Below are 22625 nucleotides of genomic sequence, written 5' to 3'. Positions count from 1 at the left end.
CTCGTCCCAAGGTCACCTCACTTGCGGCAGCGGGAACCAGAACGACGTAACGCGGAGTTTACCCAGCATTCATACTTAGCCGTCACGTTTTCACGCGCTTGAAAATTTTCACTTTTCATTTAATCGCGAAAAATAGATATCATCATTTAAAAATCTAAAAGCGTGAAATACGTACTCCAGGAGTAATAATCTTTCGATTTAGGCAATAAAAAAATAATAGGAAACCACCCTATTCCTGTCTCCCTACTGCAATGGTTCTCCTTTCCAACAACCAGCAACAGATGCAACATTATGATAGGCACGATATAGACGAAAGGCAATAGACGAAAGGCGATAACCAATAGCACAGCAGAGGCAACCTGGCTGTGTAACAGGCAGGTTGGCACTGCTAGTCCTTTCATTTGTTGGATTCTCATGTGCTCTAAAATAGTGTTGTATCCTTGTGCATACATTAGTTTTTAATACAGAATGGATCTTAGAAGTGATGCATCAAGATAAACGTTGACTATCATTTTTGTAAAACCTGGATCCCTGCTGAAAGTTCCAACATCCAACATTGGTAGGTGGAGGTGAATATCACTTACATCATTGCAGAACTGTAACTTAAAATTACCGCCCAGTGAAAAGGTAAACATGTTTTAAAAAAAATTATTTTTAATTAACATTGTCTTTTATCCTAATTAATGTAACAATCAAAATTTTAAATTGAAAAAACAAATTTTAAATAAGTTGGTGAAAGCACTTTAACCGGATGTGCATTCAGAGACAAGCACATAAAGAATTAACATATTGTCATACACATAATTGATTTGATTTATTTTTGTGTAGCCAAATGAAGCAACAAAACTAAATGAAACATAGATAATAATAACATTATATTGATTTATCTACTCCATCCATATACAAAATAAGATCCAACACTCTATGGGAATAGGCAAATTCATTGTCATACCAAGCAATGAGTTTCATGAAACTACCATTTATGTATATACCAGCGCTGGCATCAAAAACACAAGAATGTTGATTCCCATTGATATCTGAGGAAACTAATTCTTCCTCTGAATATTCTAATATGCCTCTCAGTTGGCATGACGAGGTCTCCTTGATAATTCGACATACTTCATCATATGTGGTTTCATGCTGAAAACGAACTGTTAAATCCACAACTGAGACATTGTGAACAGGAACTCGGAATGCCATTCCCGTCAGTTTTCCTTCCAATTCTGGAATGACTTTAGTCACAGCTTTTGCAGCTCCTGTTGCAGCAGGGATAATATTCTGTGCTGCTCCACGACCATCGCGCCAATTTTTCCCTGAAACACTATCAACTACTTTCTGTGTGGCTGTCAAGGCATGGATTGTTGTCATCAAACCCTCAATAATCCTAAAGCGATCATTTATAACCTTGACTAAAGGCGCAAGACAATTTGTTGTGCAGGATGCATTGGAAACAACAGTCATTGATGACTCATATGATTTGTGATTGACTCCAATGACAAACGTAGGAGCATCAGCACTTGGAGCACAGATCACAACTTTTTTGGCTCCACCTTTCAAATGCTCTGAAGCCTTCTCCATTGACGTGTTTATGCCTGACGATTCAACAACAAAGTCAGCTCCTGTGTCTTTCCATGGTATGTTCGCTGCTTCTTTCTCATTAAAAACACATATCTCTTGCGTATTAACTTGTATAGCATTACCATCAGCTGTGACATCACCCCTAAACTTTCCATGGGTTGAATCATGGACAAACAAATAGACCATATATTCTGCATTCAGAAATGGGTCATTTATTGCTACAACCCTGATGTTCCTTTTCACAGCTGCTCTCAATACAATACGTCCAATGCGGCCAAAGCCATTGATGCCAATTTTAACCATCTTTAGAAATTTTTGCTTCTCTTCAATGTAGTTTGCAAATTATTCTTGAGTCTCCCCTGCTAAAATGCAAAGTAATGATAATATTAAAGTACAGACATTAAAATTTGATGACTTGGAGAAAAGTTGAAATGGTAAGTGACCATCTAAGCATTAGTATTTTTCATTTCTAATTGTGAATCTACATGAAAATATGTAAACATACTTTGAATTTTAGAAAAAAACAGGTCTTGACTGCAGAGGAACAGCACACATTGTATGAAGGGTTCTACCTTCAAAATTCAAAATAAATCAAAAAAATTATGTATTGGCAAAAATGCTTCATAATTTACTATATTTTCTGAGTAAACAGGAAAAAATTGTATTTTGCCAAAGTTTCCACATTGGGCATCCTATCGATTAACTTAGAGGTATTTGAGTTTGGGTGCAGTTAGACTCCCTTGGGAGTCAGCTGATGGCTGATTGGCATATTAATGCCTACGTCTGACACCATATGTTACCTTAGAGGTAAAATACTAGTCTTATGAACACTTTTGTGACTCAGCGAATGATTCAGAAGGGACAAGTCCGATGGGAAAAGAAAATGAGGCAGAATCAAGACTTTTGAAAAAGTATTATTATTATTATAGTATTCTACCGATTAAGGTAGGTTTCCATGGAGTATTCGAGAAGCGATCTGGGAGCCTCCCTTTCCTTCCAGCACTGCCTTCTTTAATTCACTGTAAGGCCTACTCTCTTTCAATCTATCTAAAAAACCTATTCTTTTCCTTCCCCTCCCTCGTTTACCTAACATTCTACCCTACAACACCATTTTCAGCATCCCCTCACCACTAAGCACTAACTCCATCCATACCTTCTGTCTCCTGCGTATCTCATCTAAGAGCTGCCTCTCTTCGCCAACCATATCCAGCACTTCGTCGTTCCTTTTCCTCTCCGTCCATTTCACCCTCTCCATTCTTCTCCATACCCACATCTCGAATGCCTCCAATCTTCTCTCGTCTTCTTTCCTCAGTGTCCACGTTTCCGCACCGTAGAGAGCTACACTCCAAATCAAACTCTTCACCAGCCTTTTCTTTAAACTCTTACACAACGATCCTCTCAGAAGCTCCTTCCTGTTCATGAACGCCTCCTTCGCTAATGCTATTCTCTTCCTGATTTCCTTACTACTGTATCCGTTTTCCTCTAACGTACTGCCTAAATAGTTGAATTGCTCAACCTGCTCAAGTTTTTCACCACCCACCTTTATCTTGAGTCTCACATTCCTCGCTCGTGATGCTTTACAAAACCGCATAACCTTAGTTTTCTTGTGATTAATCCTCATCCCATACTCCTCGCAACGTTCGTATAACGCATCCACTAGAGCCTGAAGCCCACTCGCTGACTGGCTGATCAACGCTTGGTCATCTGCGAATCTCACTGATTTGAACATCATTCCTCCCACTTTTATCCCAGCTTCTAACTCATCCCACGCTTCCCTTACCATCTCTTCAACGTACACGTTAAAGAGCAGCGGCGAGAGAGAGGACAGCCTTGCCTCACACCTCGGCCAATGCTTGCCCACCCAGATTCTTGGTCCGCTATCCTCACTTGCGCAGTCTGGGCCATATACAGATTACGAATCAGTCGTCTATCCCTCCAATCTACACCCATTCTCTTGAGAATATCCATTAGCTTCACCCAGTTCACCCTATCAAACGCTTTCTCAAAATCCACGAAACACGCATATACGTCCTGGTCATATTCTAGCCTCCTCTCCACGAGGGACCTCATTATTGCTATTGCATCACGAGTTGACTTCCCTCTGAAACCAAACTGATCTTCGCCCAAATATTCGTTTGCCCTCGCCTCCATTCGTCTGTTCAATATCCTCAGTACCACTTTCGCCGCATGCGATATTAGGCTGATAGTCCTATAGTCTCCGCATTCCACAGCTTTCTTCTTCTTCGGAAGCGGAATTAAAACCGTCTTCACGAAATCTTCCGGCCAACATCCCTCCTCGTAGATCCTGCGCACTAGTTCGAAAAACCTATTCTTACCTTCCTTCCCTAGATTCTTCAGAAGCTCACACGGGATATTGTCCACGCCTACTGCTTTCCTAGCCTTCATATCACGAAGTGCTCTCTCTATTTCCGAATCTAATATCCCCGGCCCAAGATTGTCCTCCTCCACTGCACTTTCCTCCTCTAGAGTCAATCTCTCTGGTCTGTTCATTCCGTCATACAGGTCCTCCACGTATTCCTTCCACCTACCCTGTACCTCTGCTCGCTCGGTTAGCATCCTCCCATCCTGAGCCTTAATTTTAGACATGGTTTGTCCTCTTTTGCCGCCCGATAGCGACTTAACTTTGGCGTACAACGCGCCTACTTCTCCATCCTTCTGGAACTTTTCCATTTCCTCACATTGTGTTTTCCACCAAGCCTCCCTTGCCCTCTTAGTTTCACGTCGTAATCGATTATTCAATTCCCTATACATTCTTTTGCCCTGTTCTGTGTCCACGTTCTTCCACTTCCTTCTCTCCTCCATTTCTTTTACCATTGCCTCCGTTATCCACGGCTTCTTTATCCTTCTACTGTCCACGTAGCCAATTGACTTCTCCGCCGCTTTGACTATTCCCGTTCTAATATTATCCCATCTTTCCTCAACAGTCTTGGTGCTGTCAATGTCCCGCATACTAATGTCCACTAGTTCCTGATATTCTCTCCTCATGCTCCCTTTCAGGGCTTCTACGTTCCATTTCTTCGTCTTCCTAACTCTTATAAGTCTTTTGAACCTTACGTTGCATTTCATGAGCACTAGATTGTGGTCCGAATCCGCATCCGCTGCAGGGAAGCTGCGCGAGTTTTTCACACTATTCCTAAACCTCTGTCTTACCATAATGTAGTCTATTTGATATCTCCCCGCATCCCCTGGACTTTTCCACGTGTACCTTAGCCCTTTATGATGATTGAACCACGTGTTTGTGATGAATAATTTGTTTCTCCTACAAAATTCTGCTGCTTTCTCTCCCCTGTCGTTCCGTTTTCCTAGACCAAAATCTCCTATTTCGTTTCCATCCCTGCCTTCCCCGACTGAGGCGTTCCAGTCCCCCATTACTACCAGATTTTTCGTACCTGGTGTGTCTCTAATTATTTCCTCGAGCTGTTCATACACCTCATCTACTTCTTCCTCCCTATGATTGCTAGTGGGCATGTAAACTTGGACCACCACAAGGTTGGTGGGCCGCGCCTCAATTTCTACCACCAGAATCCTATCGCTTATCTGGTCTATACCTACCACACGCTTACCCATCTTCCCGTTTAGTACTAAAGCTACCCCCCGCTGGCTTTCTTCCCCTCCACTATATATAACCCTATACCCATCACTCCAATAGTCCCCCCCATCCCTCCACCTCACCTCGCATAATCCTAAGATGTCTATCCTCCCTTTATCCATTTCCCTTTTGATATTTTCTAATTTCCCCGCCCTCATCATAGTCCTCACATTCCACGTCCCTACATTTACAGCCGACTTCTTCTTCTCCATCTTCTTGGTCTTCTTTTCTTCTTTCTTCATTGCTGCTGCTGCTGCTGATGGTGATGATGATAAGTCTCTGCAAGGATTTCGCATGTTGACGACCCCGAGGACCTTGCCGACCTCGCTGCCGTGCCCGACACCCGCCCTTTGCGGACGGGTCCCGGGCGATGAGATTCCGAGGCTCATTTGGTTGTACTCCATGTGTTCAGGGAAGAGATAGTTGGTAGGGTTTCCCACTTCCATTCCAACAGTGTTTTTTACGTGACACCATCACGTGGACTACCTTTCGTCTGGCTCCTACCCTTCGACCTATCTGGCATGGGTGTCCCTACCGGGAATAATTTAGAATTAATCCCGCCAGTGCAGCTCTAGGGGTCATAGGAACGCGCAAGCCTTTCCACCGCGACAAGGTTGTAGTCCAAGGGAAAGGTGAAAAAGTATTGCTGATGATTAAATGAACAGTGAATAATTGTAATTATGGGGCTATCATATTATATACACCTCATCAAGAATAAGAATATTTATAAAGAGGCAGCAACATCTTTAAATCATGTGCCACCTTTGCTAGGTGTCAAGCAATCGGTGGATGCCAGCCACCTTTCCAGCTACAGGATGGCATGACCCACGCATTCACCGGTAAGGAGTTCTACCAAAACAATCAACCCTAATTCACGCCAAAGCCATTGAACCAGCAGCAGAGCCGGCCCTAGCAGGTGCGGGGCTAGGGGCGAACCTTCAGTGCGGGGCCCTTCACTTAAAATATTAAACTCTATACCCCATCTACAAACTCGAGCATTTTGAATCCCTACCACTCTCTGGCTAAGTATGTGTTCCCCTCCCAAATTCAGACTTTGTAATTACGCCGTTTGATACTATCACGCAGTTGAGTTCAAAATAGTTTAATATATAGTTTTTTTTTCACGAACGCGGGGCCCGGGGCGGTCGCCACGGTCGCCCTAAGTCCGGCCCTGACCAGCAGACACCATTTGTTGTTATGTGCTAGTACAAGTGTTTGTTCTTCAAATCTTTGACTCTTCTTCTGAGATAGCTCATCTTGGTAAATAAAAATGGCCCCAACTTCTTACACAAGTCTTCCCAATCAGCAACAAAGATGACATTTTCAATTATGCCTAATGCCTATACTTCTGGGCTCTGGGGGCCAAAAATGATCAATTTTCTTGAATGATTCCTATGAATGACATTGCTGTGAACTGATGAATATAGATGATTACTTCAATATGGAACATTGCACCCTTTGAATATTACCTCAAGCAGGGGTGCAGCAAGGAATAAAGGCTGGGGGGGTGTAGGTATCGGGGTGTGTGGGGGTTTGGAATACCCACCAGGATAATCGGTAGGTGCGAGATTAATAAATTGTGGAATTGTAAGAACTGTTCAAGATGGTGAATTTTACGGCTTTCAGAGGAATATTTAATTAATCCTTACACTGTTCTATTAGTAACATTTAACCAATTAAGTAAAATGGATTAAACTTAAAAATTTCTCTGAGCTATGGGAGGGGGGGGGGGTACACCCCCAAAACCCCCCCTCGCTGCGCCACTGACCTCAAGTATCTAAAACACATTTTTAGCTTTCATGGATACCCTGACTTTGCAGTAAAAATTATTTTCGTAAAATTATTAGGCACCATTCTATTTTCAAAATATGATGTAGTGCTAACACTATGTATGTATAGTATAGAATTCAATGTTAGGGTATTTATCATTGTAAGCAACACTCACATTGAAGACTTTTTTAAAATTTCATTGACTCAAAGAAAGGTATTTCAATTTTTGTGAATATAGGCATAGGCAGAATTAGGGAAGGGGCACAAGGGCATGTCCCCCACCTGGCGCTTAAAAAATAGACAAGACATTTAATACGGTTATCATTATGTTCGTATTGTTTTGTGAATTACGGAGCCTCAATCATTTCATTTCAAATTCATAACTTACACATTAGAATGAAGAGAATATCTCGTATCGTAATTTTTACATGCTCCCTAGTAGCACCAAAAAGATAATATCTAGATTGTATACGTATCATAGTATAAACTGCACACGTATTATATCTGTATAATATGCATGCAAATGTCCTCTACCACAGATAATATCTAGATATTATATGTAGTATATCTGCTGCCATCATATGGATTTTACATAGATTAATTAGTTATAACTGTCATAAATCTGTATATTATACATATCTTATACATGTCTGATGATCCCTGCTTACACCGTAAGGATATTATTTGTATATTTTAAAGATTCTAGTATATATCATAGGACCATGGATCATCAGACATGTATAAAATATGTGAATTATACAGATTTGAAAATCTGTGTACAGATACATTCTGAAATCTTAAAAATATGCAGATATAATCCCTTTGGTGCTACTAGGGTTGTTTTAAATCTCAAATATGTGACCATTTGCCTGTCAGACCCTTATTGTGCCCCCCGCAGAAAAAAATCCTGGATCCGCCCTTGTGAATAGGTATATCCGATCATGCCTCTCCTTGCACAACAATTTTGTCACAGTGAAAAGGTTATAGAGTCCCCATTCGCACCCCAGGCAGACCCCTTTTTATAAGTTTCTGCATCTAAACTCTCCTCTCAATCTATCTCCTTACCTGTGCCATGTTTGTTCGAAACAACCCTCATCTTTTCTCTGTCAATGCCAACCTACACAATCACAACATACGCTCCAGAAACAACATACACACCCTCCAATACTCCTACAGTCTCTGTTTAAAAGGTCCATACGACTCCATTGCCGTACAATAAGATTCCTGTCACCATCCGTTCCATTTCCTCATCAATTCAATTCAAAGCCAAACTGAAACATATGATAATTGAAAAGAGCTAATACAATCTAAATGAGTTTTTAACTGGTATTATATATTAACCTATGACCTCAATCCCGCTGAGTGTAGCTGTGTGTTTGTATAGCTTGTGTGTATTGTATTTTATTATCTGTTTGTATATTATCCTGCATTATTTTCATGAAACCCATGGATGTATTATCCCAATGAAGTAAATAAATATTATTATTACTATTATTATTATTGGACGTTTGTATGACCCCTAGAGCTGGACTGGCAGAAGCATTTCACAATTACTATCAGTGGAGGCACCTATATTCCAGATATCTGCAATGGTAGGAGCCAGACAAAAGGTAGTTCACGAGATGGTGTCAGGTAAAAAACACTGCTAGACCAGGAAAACCCTACCAACTACATACCTCTTCCCTGGTAACTGGGAGAAAAATCATTAGAGTCTTGGAAGCTTATCGAACAGGACCTATCTGTTCAAGGAGTTTGTCATTCACAACAGTGAGGTCAGTAAGTTTCTTTAAACTGCTGCCATGCAAAACTATTGCAGAGACATCATCTGTAGCAGCAACCAAGAAGAAGGTAGTTTCCTTCATCAAAGAAAATGAAAGGCATTGATTGCGATTCGTTACCCACCATTAGTGTATTCATAATATACAAATTATTTGGTTTTAGAAATACGGGTTTTGACGAATGGCAATGGTCAATTTTATCCTCATTTGAAAAATGGTCAGATTGGCACCCATGCAATGCCACTCCATGTGACGTCACAGGGACCTAGTTTCTATACGAGTAAATAGGAGTTTTACATCGTCAGAGATTACCAATGCATGCATGAGGCACAGAGCTCAGGGAAACATGTCTTAATAATCGCCAATTATAACTGGCTAAGGTCGGGAATTTTTTTCTTTTTTATAAGGTATTAATAATCCTTATTTAAGCCAAGCGCTACCAGCTAGCAGCGTGCTCTGCTACCTGCTAGCATCCTGCGTCGTATCAGTGCTCAAAGCCTCGCCCCAAGGTCACCTTGCTTGCGGCAGCAGGAACCAGAAAAACATCACACAGAGTTTTCCCAGCGTTCATAATTTTCTTGCGCTTGAAAATTTTCACTTTTCATTTAATCACGAAAAATGGATATCGTCATTTAAAAATCTAAAGCATGAAATATGTACTCCAGGAGTAATAATCTTTCCATTTAGGCAATGAAAAATAATAGGAAACGACCCTATTACGAAAAGAAGACCAAGAGAATGGAGGGGAAGATGACTGCCGCCCAGTAGCAAAAAAAATTTTGTTCAAAACAAAAGTTATGAACAAATTTTACTTTCGAAGAAAAATGATATTAGTGTAAGACATGTAACTAAAATAAAATCATTATTTTTTTCAAGCAAATAATTATAAAAACTTATAAATTGCTGTCATGATTTCCTTAAAATTTCGGTTTCATTAACCTTTTCTGTGCAAAAAAGTTACAACTTGGATTACCGCAGCTAGTTTTGCCCTCCCACCCCCTAGTTTTCATCCTGGGTACGCCCATGTTCTTACGAGCACTCTTATTAATTTGCTCATATCTCAATTACTGATGATCACACAAAGAGGTTGACACAGATTGAGGGCAATTAAATATTTTAGAATGTTGAAAGTACGATTTGTTTATCTTATTTGGAACTTTAGATACATTGTGAGATGCAAATATAGGTACATATTTCTATTCCAATTTGGACAAATATATTCAACATTTAAAATTGATTGTTGAGGCAAGGTTTAACATTCACCATTGCAAGTTTTATCAGCATAAATCAAATTACATGAAGTCTTCAATTTGTTACCACTTTAATTCATTGATCAATTCATAAACCACTTTGGTTCATTGAGTAGTTTAATCCTGAAATTCACCTCATTTTCTTTTTAATGCTTGACTTAAGGTCTCCGAAAGGCATTCATTGATATTACCCAAATTTGAAAAAAAAATTCTTTGACTGATGTTTGGTTAGTAAATATTTGTGCGTGCTAATCATAGATATTGATTGCATCTCTTATGCATTCCCTGCTAGAAAATGCAGAAGAGATTCCTTAAAAAATTTGTCCCTCCCAATTCAAACCAGATTGATTTCAATATATGTACTTTTTGCAATGGGGCTAAAACAAGGTGGTTCAAGGTGGTGAAAATATGAACACCCCATGCATCTAATGGCAGTAGGCCAAACCTCTACTTCATTCAACCATGCTTCTTATTCGTTGTGTGGGTTGAAACTAAACCGTTTGAAGATGAAGCACGTGGTCCCTCCGCTGCGAAACATTATCTGTGTTTCGTTTCTTCCCAGAGTTTTAGTTTAGTTTTGACCCGAAGTAGTTTTGACCCCAATTTTGTTTCGACCCTGGATTTAGCTCCCCGGGTGAAATTCATTTGGTTTCGTTTCTCCGTTTCACTCTCGGGTACGAAACTATTGAAATTGTACTGGTTTTGACTTTTGTTTAGTTGTTATTGCCATCCCTTCTTGTACCCCTAGGCTGGTTGTCTCCATAGTATATGTACGTATTACAGGCAGGTGGAATGAAACCCTTAGGGCGGGCTCACGGGATACACTCCTGGGGCAGGGACTGTAAGCGCTAGCTTTTCTCCTCTGCACCCAGAAGGGGAAGGACGGGAAGGAACAAGGAAAGGAGGCGCCGCCGCGATAGGAGCCCGACGACGCCTCCAGGGAAAGGACGGGGAAGGAAGGGAAGGGACGAGGATTCCCGCACCGCCACAAGGCGGGCAGGCCCTACTATAAGCGAAACCAAGCAAACGCAATTAATATACTAACGACCTTGGAGGATTATTCTATGAGGAAGAATAATCCAACGATCAAATCGTTAGATACGTATTACAGGCAGTAGAAATGCCACCTTCTGTGGAAACAAATGGGGGGATTGATGCCTCCCTCTGGCTATATGCCTATTCTGCCAACATCAATCTTAGCCCTTTCCGGCCAGCGCCTACAAGAAGAAAATATTTTCCGTGCTATGAGTAGCATAAGGATATTTTAAACCTCCATGTACATAACTGTTTTTTGGGTTGGAGTTACCGGCATAGCACTTCATTCAATGGATGGAACACTAATCCATAGTCCAATAAGTTGCATTAAATATTAATTTTCCATGCATAATGATAAAAGTAAGTCTTCAATTTGTTACCACTTTAATTCATTGATCAATTCATAAACCACTTTGGTTCATTGAGTAGTTTAATCATGAAATTCACCACATTTTCTTTTTAATGCTTGACTTTTAAGTCTCTGAAAGGCATTCATTGATATTACCCAATTTTTGGGTCAAAGCTAAACTAAGGCATTCATTGATATTACCCAAATTTCGGGTCAAAACTAAACTAAAACTCTGGGAAGAAACTAAGCAAAAATAATGTTTCGCAGCGGAGGGACCACGTGCTTCATCTTCGAAACAGTTTAGTTTCAACCCACACAACAAATAAGAAGTATGGTTGAATGAAGTAGAGGTTTGGCCTACTGCCATTAGATGCATGGGGTGTTCATATTTTCACCGCCTTGTTTTAGCCCCATTGCAAAAAGTACATATGTTGAAATCAATCTGGTTTGAATTGGGAGGGACAAATTTTTTAAGGAATCTCTTCTGCATTTTCTAGCAGGGAATGCATAAGAGATGCAATATCTATGATTAGCATGCTCAAATATTTACCAATCAAACATCAGTCAAAGAATTTTTTTTTCAAAATTGGGTAATATCAATGAATGCCTTTCAGAGACTTAAAGTCAAGCATTAAAAAGAAAATGAGGTGAATTTCAGGATAAAACTACTCAATGAACCAAATTGGTTTATGAATTGATCAATGAATTAAAGTGGTAACAAATTGAAGACTTACTTTTATCATTATGCATGGAAAATTAGTATTTAATGCAAGTTATTGGACCATGGATTAGTGTTCCATCCAATGGATGAAGTGCTATACTTAAAAGAAAACACCCAGCATTGTACCCACCACACCAAACCAATCCTCCTTGTTAAAAAAAAACTTAAATCATACCAGTTTACTAGTAACTAATAGGTACTTTTCACTTTTATTTGGCAGCCATTGTTTGTGTGTTTATCTTTGTGCTGCCCATATATCTGTAACTACATATGAGATATAAGCTGTGGTTATGGTGCCTCCAGATGGCGACATCGGTACATCAAAAATTTTGTGGAGTGTAATCTATATGTGCAGTTGTAATTTAATCATTCTTAAATATTCCCTGCGATCATTGACAAAGTAACTAAGTTGATTGGCAACAGTCTGATAAATTCAGCAACTTTTTTATAAGAGCACCAATGTTTCGGGTTCTGACTTATTACCCATTCTCACGGCAAAAGAGGCAATAGAGATAGGACTGGAAAATAAAAATGTCAACAGAGACACCAGATATTCGATCCGCAGCTCTTGGAGTAGAACTCTTATAAGAATTATGATTGCCAGGGCTAAAGCTACGCTGGTCCACGGTCCTCCATGACAACAATCGGGGCACAACCAATCCCGCCTCTCCTGATGCTGAGCTTCAACAGTCACTTCAAATATTCATTCAGTAGCCACGAGAATGGGTAGCGAGTCAGTACCTGAAACTTCAGCGCTCTTAGAAAATCTTACCCGTGCAGAATCCCGAGAAAAGTTTAAACATTGTGTTTGCCGGGAAAGTGTAAAATCATACATAACTTTTTTATAGTAATAATGTAACATTGCTTACAGAACACCTCAAATATAGTAAAAAATATTTGGTTTTCTTCAAATGTAGAATTATATTTTTTTTTCAAAAAACCTTATGCCAGAAAATGGGAGAGAGGGTCAGCAATTGAGTATTTCTCATTGTGTGGGAAGGCAGGGGTCAAAAATGCCAAAAAATGCTGCTCAGGTAATACTTGATCACTCGCAAGGATGTGATTTGGGCAACATAGGATGATCAGATGATGACAAGGCCTGGTACTTGGACAGAAATATGCTTCGAGATTAAAAAGTGTTGAATTGGAATTGCTGCCCTTCAAGAGGTGGATGAGACAGGGAGTAATAGCATCAAAAACAAGTTATATTTTATGGTGGAAGAACCAAAGGAAGAGCAGGAGGAGCATTAATAGTGGATAGTAAGCTCAAACATACTATAATAAACTTATGCCATGTGAATTAGTGCATTACGAGACTGCATATAATAAGAGGGAGGGTAAGATTCATTAACATTCATTGATTAATATGATTGTGCCAACTGGGTAGGCCCCAGAAGAAATGAAGGAGAGATTTTTTATGATAAGCTAGAGGTGGTTTATGATGGAATCCCAAGACAATATGTTAAATTAGTGCTCAAAGGTTTAAACACAAAAATCTGGAAGGATTAATATCTTAAGGAACACAGTGAGTAATCTTCCAGCAAAAAAGACTGATCAATCTGGAGGTACGCGTCCTACTTACATGATGGGTAGACAATAGTACAGGGGGCAAGGTTCAATGTGAAACTACACTTGTTTTAAATTAGGACACCCTTATGATATTTTACATTTAAATCCATACAAATAATAATAATATATATGATATAGTCCAGGTCGGATGCAGAATTTTTTTCTGGAGGGGCACAAGGGCCTGACAGGCAAACGGTCTTCTTATATTTGAGATTGAAAACAATATGCAACTATTATTATGCAAAATATTCTCTTTATTTTAAAATGAAAGTTATTAACATGAAATAATGATTGAGGATCCATAATATACTACATAACAAAATTAACGTAATGATAACCATATTAAAAATCTTGTCTATTTTTTAAGCATCTGGGGGGACCACGTGCCCCCTTGCCCTCCCCCTAAATCCACCTATGGATATAGTACCTACCACTGCATTCAGCTTCAACGCTCTCGGACATAATTCATTGAACTATTTGAGTTTACAGTACATACTGAAATTTTTCTTCATTTTGGGGGTGAGGGGAGATGTCAAAGTATGGGGTTATAATCCATTTCTGCCTTGCTTGCTCCTCTCTTTTGCCTCATTTTAATTTTTTAAAACTCAAGGGGAGGGGACAAAAGGTATTTTGAGCTACCTATACTTTTATCATAGTGAAAAATAATCAAGTTACATTCAAACTTTAAGATAGTTATATTTAAACTGATTATACACATATACAAGAAAATGCTATCTAATGATGTAAAAAAGTTACAATTGTGATTCATTAATGTTCGGAAATGTGGGTTGCCCCACAAGGGGGGGAGGGTTGGTGCCTCCATATGTATTTGCCACTGCTATTACTGGAGCAAAGTCCTAGCAAAGATCTATGGATTGGATGTAATGGTGTTCTGACATCCATTAATATGCTACATAACAATTTTTGAGAGTTAATCGTCCTCTTTATGTTAGCCAAATAATTAAGTCCTTTATCCTGGGATGAAAATCCCCAATTATTGTGCATCATTGGCGTTTAACATTAAGATTCAAAAATTGATGCATTGCTAGCAGCGACATCATGGAAAAAGTTGCAGTGCCGGAACACTTTATTTTGCAGGAGAAATATTACTGTTTATGTCTTTTTTATTACAAGTTACGTCTGCGTATTTTAAAATATTTTTTTTTGTTTTGGTCACATATGTATATATTAGAAATTTTGAGGCACCAAAATTGATAAAAATGTTATTTGACCATTATGTCTTTTGTTAATCAGTTCCGGAAAGGCGTTCCAGCACCATGACACCAGTGATTGCAGTGCTTTCTTGCCAAATCTACATTGCCAATTTTACGGGGGTCCACCAAAAAAACCACTGGTAAGGTAAGTGTGTTCACTTAAATTAATTTAGCTATTGCTTAGTACCGAACAGAAAAATCTTACCACCCAGGATCTGAAAAGTTTGTAAGTCCCGAATCGATGCCGACTTGTCAATGTCACTGAAACATGCCCTTGCTGCAAAGAATAACAAACACCACCGGTGGCATAGCCAGGGGGGGAGGCCCGGGGGTCCGGACATCCTCCCCCCCCCGACAAATAAAATCATAAATACTTTGCTTTAGAGTATATAACAAAATATTGAAAGAACATGAATTTACATAATATTTCTAAGAAAAATCAAGTTTTTTCGATAGTGAAAAGTGTTAAAATTAGTTAAAAACCCTTTCCTTACTACCCTGTTTTTAAAAAATTTTCCCGCCTGGTTTTGGACCCTACCAAGTGGACTAAACACTACCTTTGTCGAGCAAGAGCCTTGTTCCCTGACGGTGAAAAATAGTTTTTAAGGCCCACGGACGGTTTGACTCGCGATTATTATGACTCGTGCTCCAGGACGAGACGGTGCCTCCCTCTTTATATATTTTTCCTTAAGTTCCACGCAGCGCTGAAACAGAATTTTTGACGGGCAGGGAAGAAGGGCCTCGCTGGACGCCCAGACTGTTAGTTGTTCTTTGGAGCGGAGGAGTGATTCAGCGGGTTTGCCAAGTCCATTCGCTACTTGCAGAATTTTCGGCTCCTGGGAGGTAAAATATTTATGCCCAGAGCTGTGCAATGCACCTGGTTATGTTTCTTGTTTGTCAAATGTAATGAAGGTTTAAACCACGTATATTACAAAGAAGATCCTCAAGTCAGTGGCGCAGCGAGGGGGGGATTTCGGGGAAGAAACCCCCACCCCAGAGCTCAGAGGAATTTTTAAGTTCAATCCATTTTTCTTATTTGGATCAGTATTACTTAATAGAATAGTGTTAGGATTAATCAAATATCCACCAGAAAGCCGTAAAACTCGCCATTTTGAACCATTATTCTTAAAATTTTTCTGGAGGAGGGCCCCCGCAACTCCTGCTTACCCTGGCGGGTATGCAATACCTCCACACTCCTAAGTATTACTTGAGCCTAAACCCCCCCTAGCCTTAATTCTTAGCTGCGCCCCTGCCTCAAGTAGTCCTCTAAATGTGTTGTCAACTACCGCGCATTCAACTAGGCTTACAGAAATCGCCACTCGCGTCGCTGACGAACAAATTGATCCGAGTTTCACGGTAAATAAGGTATAATTAGGGGTGTTAACTGAAATTTAAATAATGATAAAAGTGATCTATCAAATTCATAATTTTTTTAATGCCATACGTCCCAATTACAAAGATATTAGGCAAAATATTTGAAAATAGTGGATCGCATTGCACTCATCGCCGCGCCGCGGACATTTTTGAAAACCTATTAAAATGATACCGAATTGGCAACAGATATTAGCCTTCTATGGGATGATATTGGGTCTCCTCTATTTAAACTTTGGGGTATGGATCGCGGAGAGTCTCCACACTCCAAGCTGTAACCGAAAATAATCTAACCTAATTAAGGGAATCAGGTTGGTGTAATGGCCAGAGTATTGGCTTTCCACCCCGTGGCCTCAGGTTAAAATCCCGGCGATGGCAGAGAATTTTCAGAGGCTGCCCGATCCCTGATTGAATGCTATGTGGAGGACATTTCAAGCGCAATACTCTGTCCATCAGATTAGACCTACACCCGTGGTCCCTTTGTCGCCTTTCTTTAATAGCAGATTAATGCCGACACCGGATTTCTCTCCACCCTTCCTCCCATACCCTTCTCTCGTGGCGCAAATTATGTCAGCTGTCGGCCGCCTCCTCCAAATACCATACCCTACCGTAAATAATCTGATAGTAATAAAAAAATGATATTGAGTAGACAGTTTCATTGGCCGAGACAACGCCACATGTCCGAATGGTAATGAAGGTTGGTAGAAATACTGCGGCTATCAAATTGAGGATGAAGGTGGTGGAAATTAGACGGAAAACTCTCATGGCCGGTTTTATTATGTCTAGTTAAATATTTCGTATATTAAAAAATATATAGTTGATGAATTATGTCATTTAAGTTAGTGAGTTAAACTTAACGTTATTCGTAAGTGCTTTACACAGCTTTAAAATATTTCCCCACCCACCCTTGTTTTGGACCCCCCCCCCCGAACGAAATTCCTGGCTACGCCACTGTGCAGTACCCTCCTAGTTTCTGGTCTGAAAGTGAGGAAAGGAAAGTAACCCATTACATTCGCTTTGGAAAATGAAATACCGACGAGCATAATAAACTGAATCTATGCATGAGGGTTGAAAAAGCTGTTATGATGGGACCAATGGTGGAAAAGGACGGGCCAAACTATGAAGGGAGTAAGCATTTAAAAAATCAATCGCACAGGTGTATGGGATTTCGCAATTGAATACCTTGTCCGCTGTGATTTCTTTAACGGGGTCGTCTACATGGAACTGAAATATGTTTACTCATATTTTCAGTGTGTGGGTGGAAAATTATTTTTCTCAGGAAAGAAATCTGCAACATTCACAACCACGTATTTACGATTTTGTCTGCCCACTCGAAAAGAGCGAGACGACATGTAGTCAGGAATAGGGTAGTTTCCTTCATCAAAGAAAACGAAAGGCATTGATTGCGATTCGTTACCCACCATTACTGTATTCATAATACACAAATTATTTGGTTTTTGAAATACCGGTTTAGACGAATGGCAAGGGTCAAATTTTATCCTCATTTGAAAAAGGCCAGATTGGCGCCCATGCGATTCCACTCCGCATGACGTCACAGGGACCTAGTTTCTACACGAGAGGATAGGAGTTATACATCGTCTGAGGTTACCAATGCATGCATGAGGCACAGAGCTCAGGGAAACATGTCTTAATAATCACCTATTAAAACTGGCTAAGTTCGGAAAGTTTTCTTCGTTTGATAAGGTATTAATAAACCTTTTTTAAGCCACGCGCTACCATTCAGTAAGGTACTCAGCTATCCGCTAGCATCCTGCGACGTATCAGCGCTAAGCCTCGCCTCAAGGTCACCTCACCGGGCGGGAGGGGGAACCAGAAATACGACGTACGGAGATATTTCCCGGCATTCATACTTAAGCGTCGCGTTTTCGCGCGCTTGAAAATTTTCACTTTTCATTTAATCGCGAAAAATAGATGTTGTCATTTAAAAATCTAAAATCGTGAAATACGTACTCCAGGAGTAATAATCTTTCGATTAAAGCAATAAAAAAATAATAGGAAACCACCCTATTACAGGTACCGTTAGAAAAATTCTGCCACGTTCGTAATCACCACTTAAAATGAAAGGAAACCTATTATTTTTTGTTTATTTAAAAAAGGAAAACTCAGTTCAATGATTCGTCACAGTATCATTACTCGAAAAGTAGAAAACGTATTAGTAAGCGGAAAAATATGTGTCCTTCTTGAAGAAATCCAAATTGGCAAATAAGAAAACGGTAAACAAATTTGTTACTTAACTCGGTAAATTAAACCTTAAATTCGACATTTTTCTCTCTTCTATTCCTAAACTTCTCCTCATTCAGTTTACACAACGGTTTGCCTGAAATTCTTCGAGAGCAGTACCTCTACTCCCTTTATTGGATAAAATAAACTCATTTTCTTGGTATATTCATAGTGAGATTTACATCGCTATGAATGTTCTGAAATATAGACCGTCCATCAGAGGTAAAGGCAATTCCGTAGTTACGTCCACTATACTTTGGGATCGCTTCATTTACTAAATTTCCTCTCACTGCCATTTATTTTCTGACCACTCGAGGACTTATAACTCCCTTCCTGTTGAAAGTATGTCATTAAATTGGTAGATAATAGCAAGTGGTTAGGTTATTAATTAAATTTCTTCAAATAGTGTGGACCTGACATATATCACTTCTGCAGTCCTTGGAAAATTAAAATTTTCAAAACACGCGGATATTTGAGCTATTTATAAAATATTGATGAGATTCTCAACACCATGAATGTACTGAAATATAGGCCGTTCATCAAAGGGAAAATTTTCATCGGCCTGGTCGATAAAATCCTGTGATTTTCTCATTCTACCACCTATAAAGCTAAATTAATGCCTTCATTTATTTTTTTCATTGAAATGAAATGGATAGAATGAAATGAGGTTGGATGTAACGATCCGGCAGACTAATAAAAAATGACTGCAAACCGCCGCCTACTTAGCAACTCACATTAAACAGAATTGTTGAGACATATTGAAGTTTAATTCCACTGACGAGGCCGGAGATGGAGTATAGGCACTAAACTTGATCCATTAATTGATAGAATAAGAAATAATCGAAACTGCGTTTTTCAAGTAAACGTTTCAATTTGCCCTCTCAAGTTAAATATGCTTAATTACCATCTTCAATAAAATTATACACTGATTAATTGTTTTTTTAGCTGTGAACCTCGTCTTAATTTTCTGATTCGTAATTAACCTAAAAAATCTTCGTTGTTGATACCAGAGCCTTTGCAAGAAATCTTGCATATGAAATTATGAATGGGATCAATATCATTTAGATATTTTATGCTTCTTCGCTGACCTTTTATATTACAGAACGTCACGTTTGAGTTTTCAAGCTCACTTCAATTGCTGTCACATTATTATTCGAATGGACTACCGGTAAAGCAAGACAAAGAATTTCACTCGCTGAAGTAAATGAATGATGAAGACACCAATTATGCACACAAATAAATGTGATTAAAAACTAATAATAAGAGTCTATTAACAGCATTAACGGACACGGAACCCTATAAAAGGTAGACAGACTTTAACTAAAGCTGAAGTAAAAAAGATAGACCTTTAGGACTATGTAGTACAAAGACATTATGAAGACCGAATGGATTTAGGACATGAAAACTTTACACGATCCATTACCCAAAATATAGCTACTCAAAAGATTAAAAATTCTTTCCAAATGATCACTGATTGCTGACTTTAAATTAGTGATTCATATCAACAGTTTTCCCCACTTTTATGTGCTTCGATGTGAAAACTTCACACTTATCTGATTCATTCGCGAAAAATACTACAGCAAAACGGAAGTGCATTTGCGCCGAACTTGGGAACGCCACACCAATAGTGGGATTATACGGCCATGGGGTGCCATACCGCAATCATCACTTGGTTACGTGAGGTATGCACCAAAAGAGGAAAGGGGTTCAGTGAAAATTCATTAACCAGGACACGACGAGAGTGAACTCAAGGTGAATCAGCTGATTTTTTATCGACCTAAATGCTTTGTCAGTTATTTTAATTTTTGACTTCAAAATATAAAATTTATTAATGATGAACTTATATATAAAAAATATTTGCGGCATAGCCCTAAAAAAATTAGGATTCGTCTAGCATATTGTGGGAAGATTTTCGGATGAGAAAGTAAAGGAAAGGTGCTCTTTCACACTCGTCCGACCGCACCTTGAATATTCAGCGAGCGTATGGGATGCGGTGCAGAAAGACTTAATCCGCGAACTGAACAAAATACAAAGGAAGGGTACGCGGTTCGTCAAAAACCGCTACGGGCGTACAGACAGCATTACCCAGATGTTAAGCAAATCAGGCTGGCTTCCGCTGAAGACTCGGAGGCTGCGCGCTAGGCTTAGATTACTTGAATATTTGAGAATGGATATCTTTAAGAGCGACACGAAGAACATAACATTAGAGCCACTCTATATTTCGAGGTCCGACAGAAGCGATAAATTAAGAGCGATGTTTTGCCGAACGGATATGGGAATTCGTTTTTCCCCCGAACCATAAAGGACTTTAATGAATGCTAGTCTTAACTTCGTTAGAGCGCTTCTTTTTTATTTGTAAACGGCTGGTGTCCTAACATCTCCTGCCACACGCCTTTCAGGCGGCTTGCGGGGCATTATGTAGATGTAGATGAACTATGATTCACCGGTATCCGTGAGCTAGAGGTATCACAGTGAAAGATTTTCGCATAAGCACTCCATATTCACTTTTCTATGTTTCTTCGCACAATATCCTACTCTACTAGATGTATCAGTTTCCCAATAAAATTGACGTGAGGACCTATCGAAGAGGTAATCCACAGGTAGAAACTCCCAAAAAATGGCGTACAGTGGGAATCATGGCTGGAGGAATTGTTTCTCCCAAGAATGGCTATCAATATAAAACAATAAGAACAAAAGGGAAACGAGAAAATAGACACGACAGGGTTTTGAAGCCGAGCATTAACAGAGGAGAATGGATGGTTATCGTGAAACAAAGACAGGGATTTAAAGTGGCTCAGGCAATCAAGCGACATAGGTAACCATTATGGAAATAAGAGACTAGGGAGATTTTTAACAAAAACTCATTAAAATAAGTGCTTTCAATAAAGCAATTCCCATATCCGCTATACCCATCTTTTTTTCTCTCTCTCGAACCGCAATTGTAACACCTAATGCAACCCACCAGTGAAACTAGATGAAATGAATAAAGCATTAAAATGTAGAATAAAATAAATAATTTATGGTTTGAAAAACGATTAACGAAATTACTTCTGCACCAATGAATAAGAAAATGACGTCTACATTAGGTATTATGTCGAAGCATATTTTGAAACAGCGAAAATAAAAATGCATATAATTTCGATTATATTCAAGTTTTGCAGAAGTACAAGACCCAATTCGAGGGAGAGAAAATTTATGTGCGGTCGAGCTTCCTAAGAGCAAATTTCATTACGCCAACGATAAATTTGGTCTTTCGTTGACTGTTTTACATGATTACTGATGAACACTACAGTATTGAAGTTTTCCTAGGTATTGATACGATGACTTATTGAAGTCTTGATGCAATGACCTATTGAAGTCTTATATACAGTCTTACGTTAATAATTAAAAATGAGTACTCACCTGAATGTAGTGTAATTGAAAAATGTATGGAGACGCCGGGAATAATCTATATTTCACGGTTCTTCAAATCACTTAAAATTTTATTTCGGTCTCGTTGCTCATAAAAAAAATTCAACCAAACAAAAACATCAATACTGGTTGCTAAGCGTAATACGCAAAGCCACGTGGGATGGGTAAACAATCCATGGTTGCAATCACGGTTCCTGATTATCAGCATTCAGCATCACTTTTTTCATAGGTGTTTCAACGAGTAAATATGAATGTCATTATATTATGACTTACAATGTAGGACTAAAAATGAGTAGATGATACCAGGTTATAACTTGAGGTTGCAAGGATTAACGGAGAATCTGGAATTGAGATGGTAGGGGAAATAAGGGTTAAGGGTGTATACACTACAAAATTTGTAAAATAAAAGACTAAAACTGCAGAATTTCAGAGCTTTTTGGTATAATTGTCCGCCAAACAATAAATGCTGACATCCTAAATTAATTTTTTTCTTACTTCTGCAGTCTTATTCAAAATGCTAGGAACAATTATAAAAGTTTGGTTAACAAACATATCATATGCGCTCTATTTATCCTGGATCGTTAAATATTCCCTTGTCCAAAACATTTCGGGTTGAAATATCTTGGGGCACAAAATTTATCGATAGTAAATCCCAATTCAACTTAAATATGTGTACTAGGGCGGATCGGAAAAATCGATTTTTTTCAAATCCATCTGGCCCAATGAAA

The 22625-nt window shown here is 39.2% G+C and overlaps 1 protein-coding gene across 5 annotated transcripts; it reads right to left on the bottom strand.

Annotated features, from left to right (window-relative positions):
- Window positions 1–641: 641 nt before the first annotated feature.
- LOC124168412 (glyceraldehyde-3-phosphate dehydrogenase 2-like) lies at window positions 642–22026 on the bottom strand. 5 transcript variants are annotated; one of them, XM_046546632.1, is made up of 3 exons: window positions 21889–22026; window positions 15080–15151; window positions 642–1940 (listed from the first exon to the last, which is right to left on the bottom strand). In XM_046546632.1, exon 3 carries the CDS (start codon window positions 1879–1881, stop codon window positions 874–876), a length of 1008 nt encoding a protein of 335 aa, XP_046402588.1. In that variant the 5' UTR covers window positions 1882–1940; window positions 15080–15151; window positions 21889–22026; the 3' UTR covers window positions 642–873. The 5 variants fall into 5 exon arrangements, with proteins under 5 accessions (XP_046402588.1, XP_046402587.1, XP_046402589.1 ...); XM_046546631.1 differs by lacking the exon at window positions 15080–15151 and adding an exon at window positions 2084–2150; XM_046546633.1 differs by lacking the exon at window positions 15080–15151 and adding an exon at window positions 2084–2150 and having other exon boundaries at window positions 642–1937.
- Between the last annotated feature and the right edge of the window lie 599 nt (window positions 22027–22625).

The sequence above is a fragment of the Ischnura elegans genome, chromosome 11 (genome assembly GCF_921293095.1).
Source record: "Ischnura elegans chromosome 11, ioIscEleg1.1, whole genome shotgun sequence".
NCBI lineage: Eukaryota > Metazoa > Arthropoda > Insecta > Odonata > Coenagrionidae > Ischnura > Ischnura elegans.
The sequence above is the reverse complement of the archived record's forward strand: the minus strand, read 5'-3'. Positions and strand labels throughout refer to the sequence as shown.

What these genes read in the sequence shown, in the direction of transcription:
- LOC124168412 (XM_046546632.1), bottom strand. Translation starts at nt 1,881, where the DNA reads ATGGTTAAAATTGGCATCAATGGCTTTGGCCGCATTGGACGTATTGTA.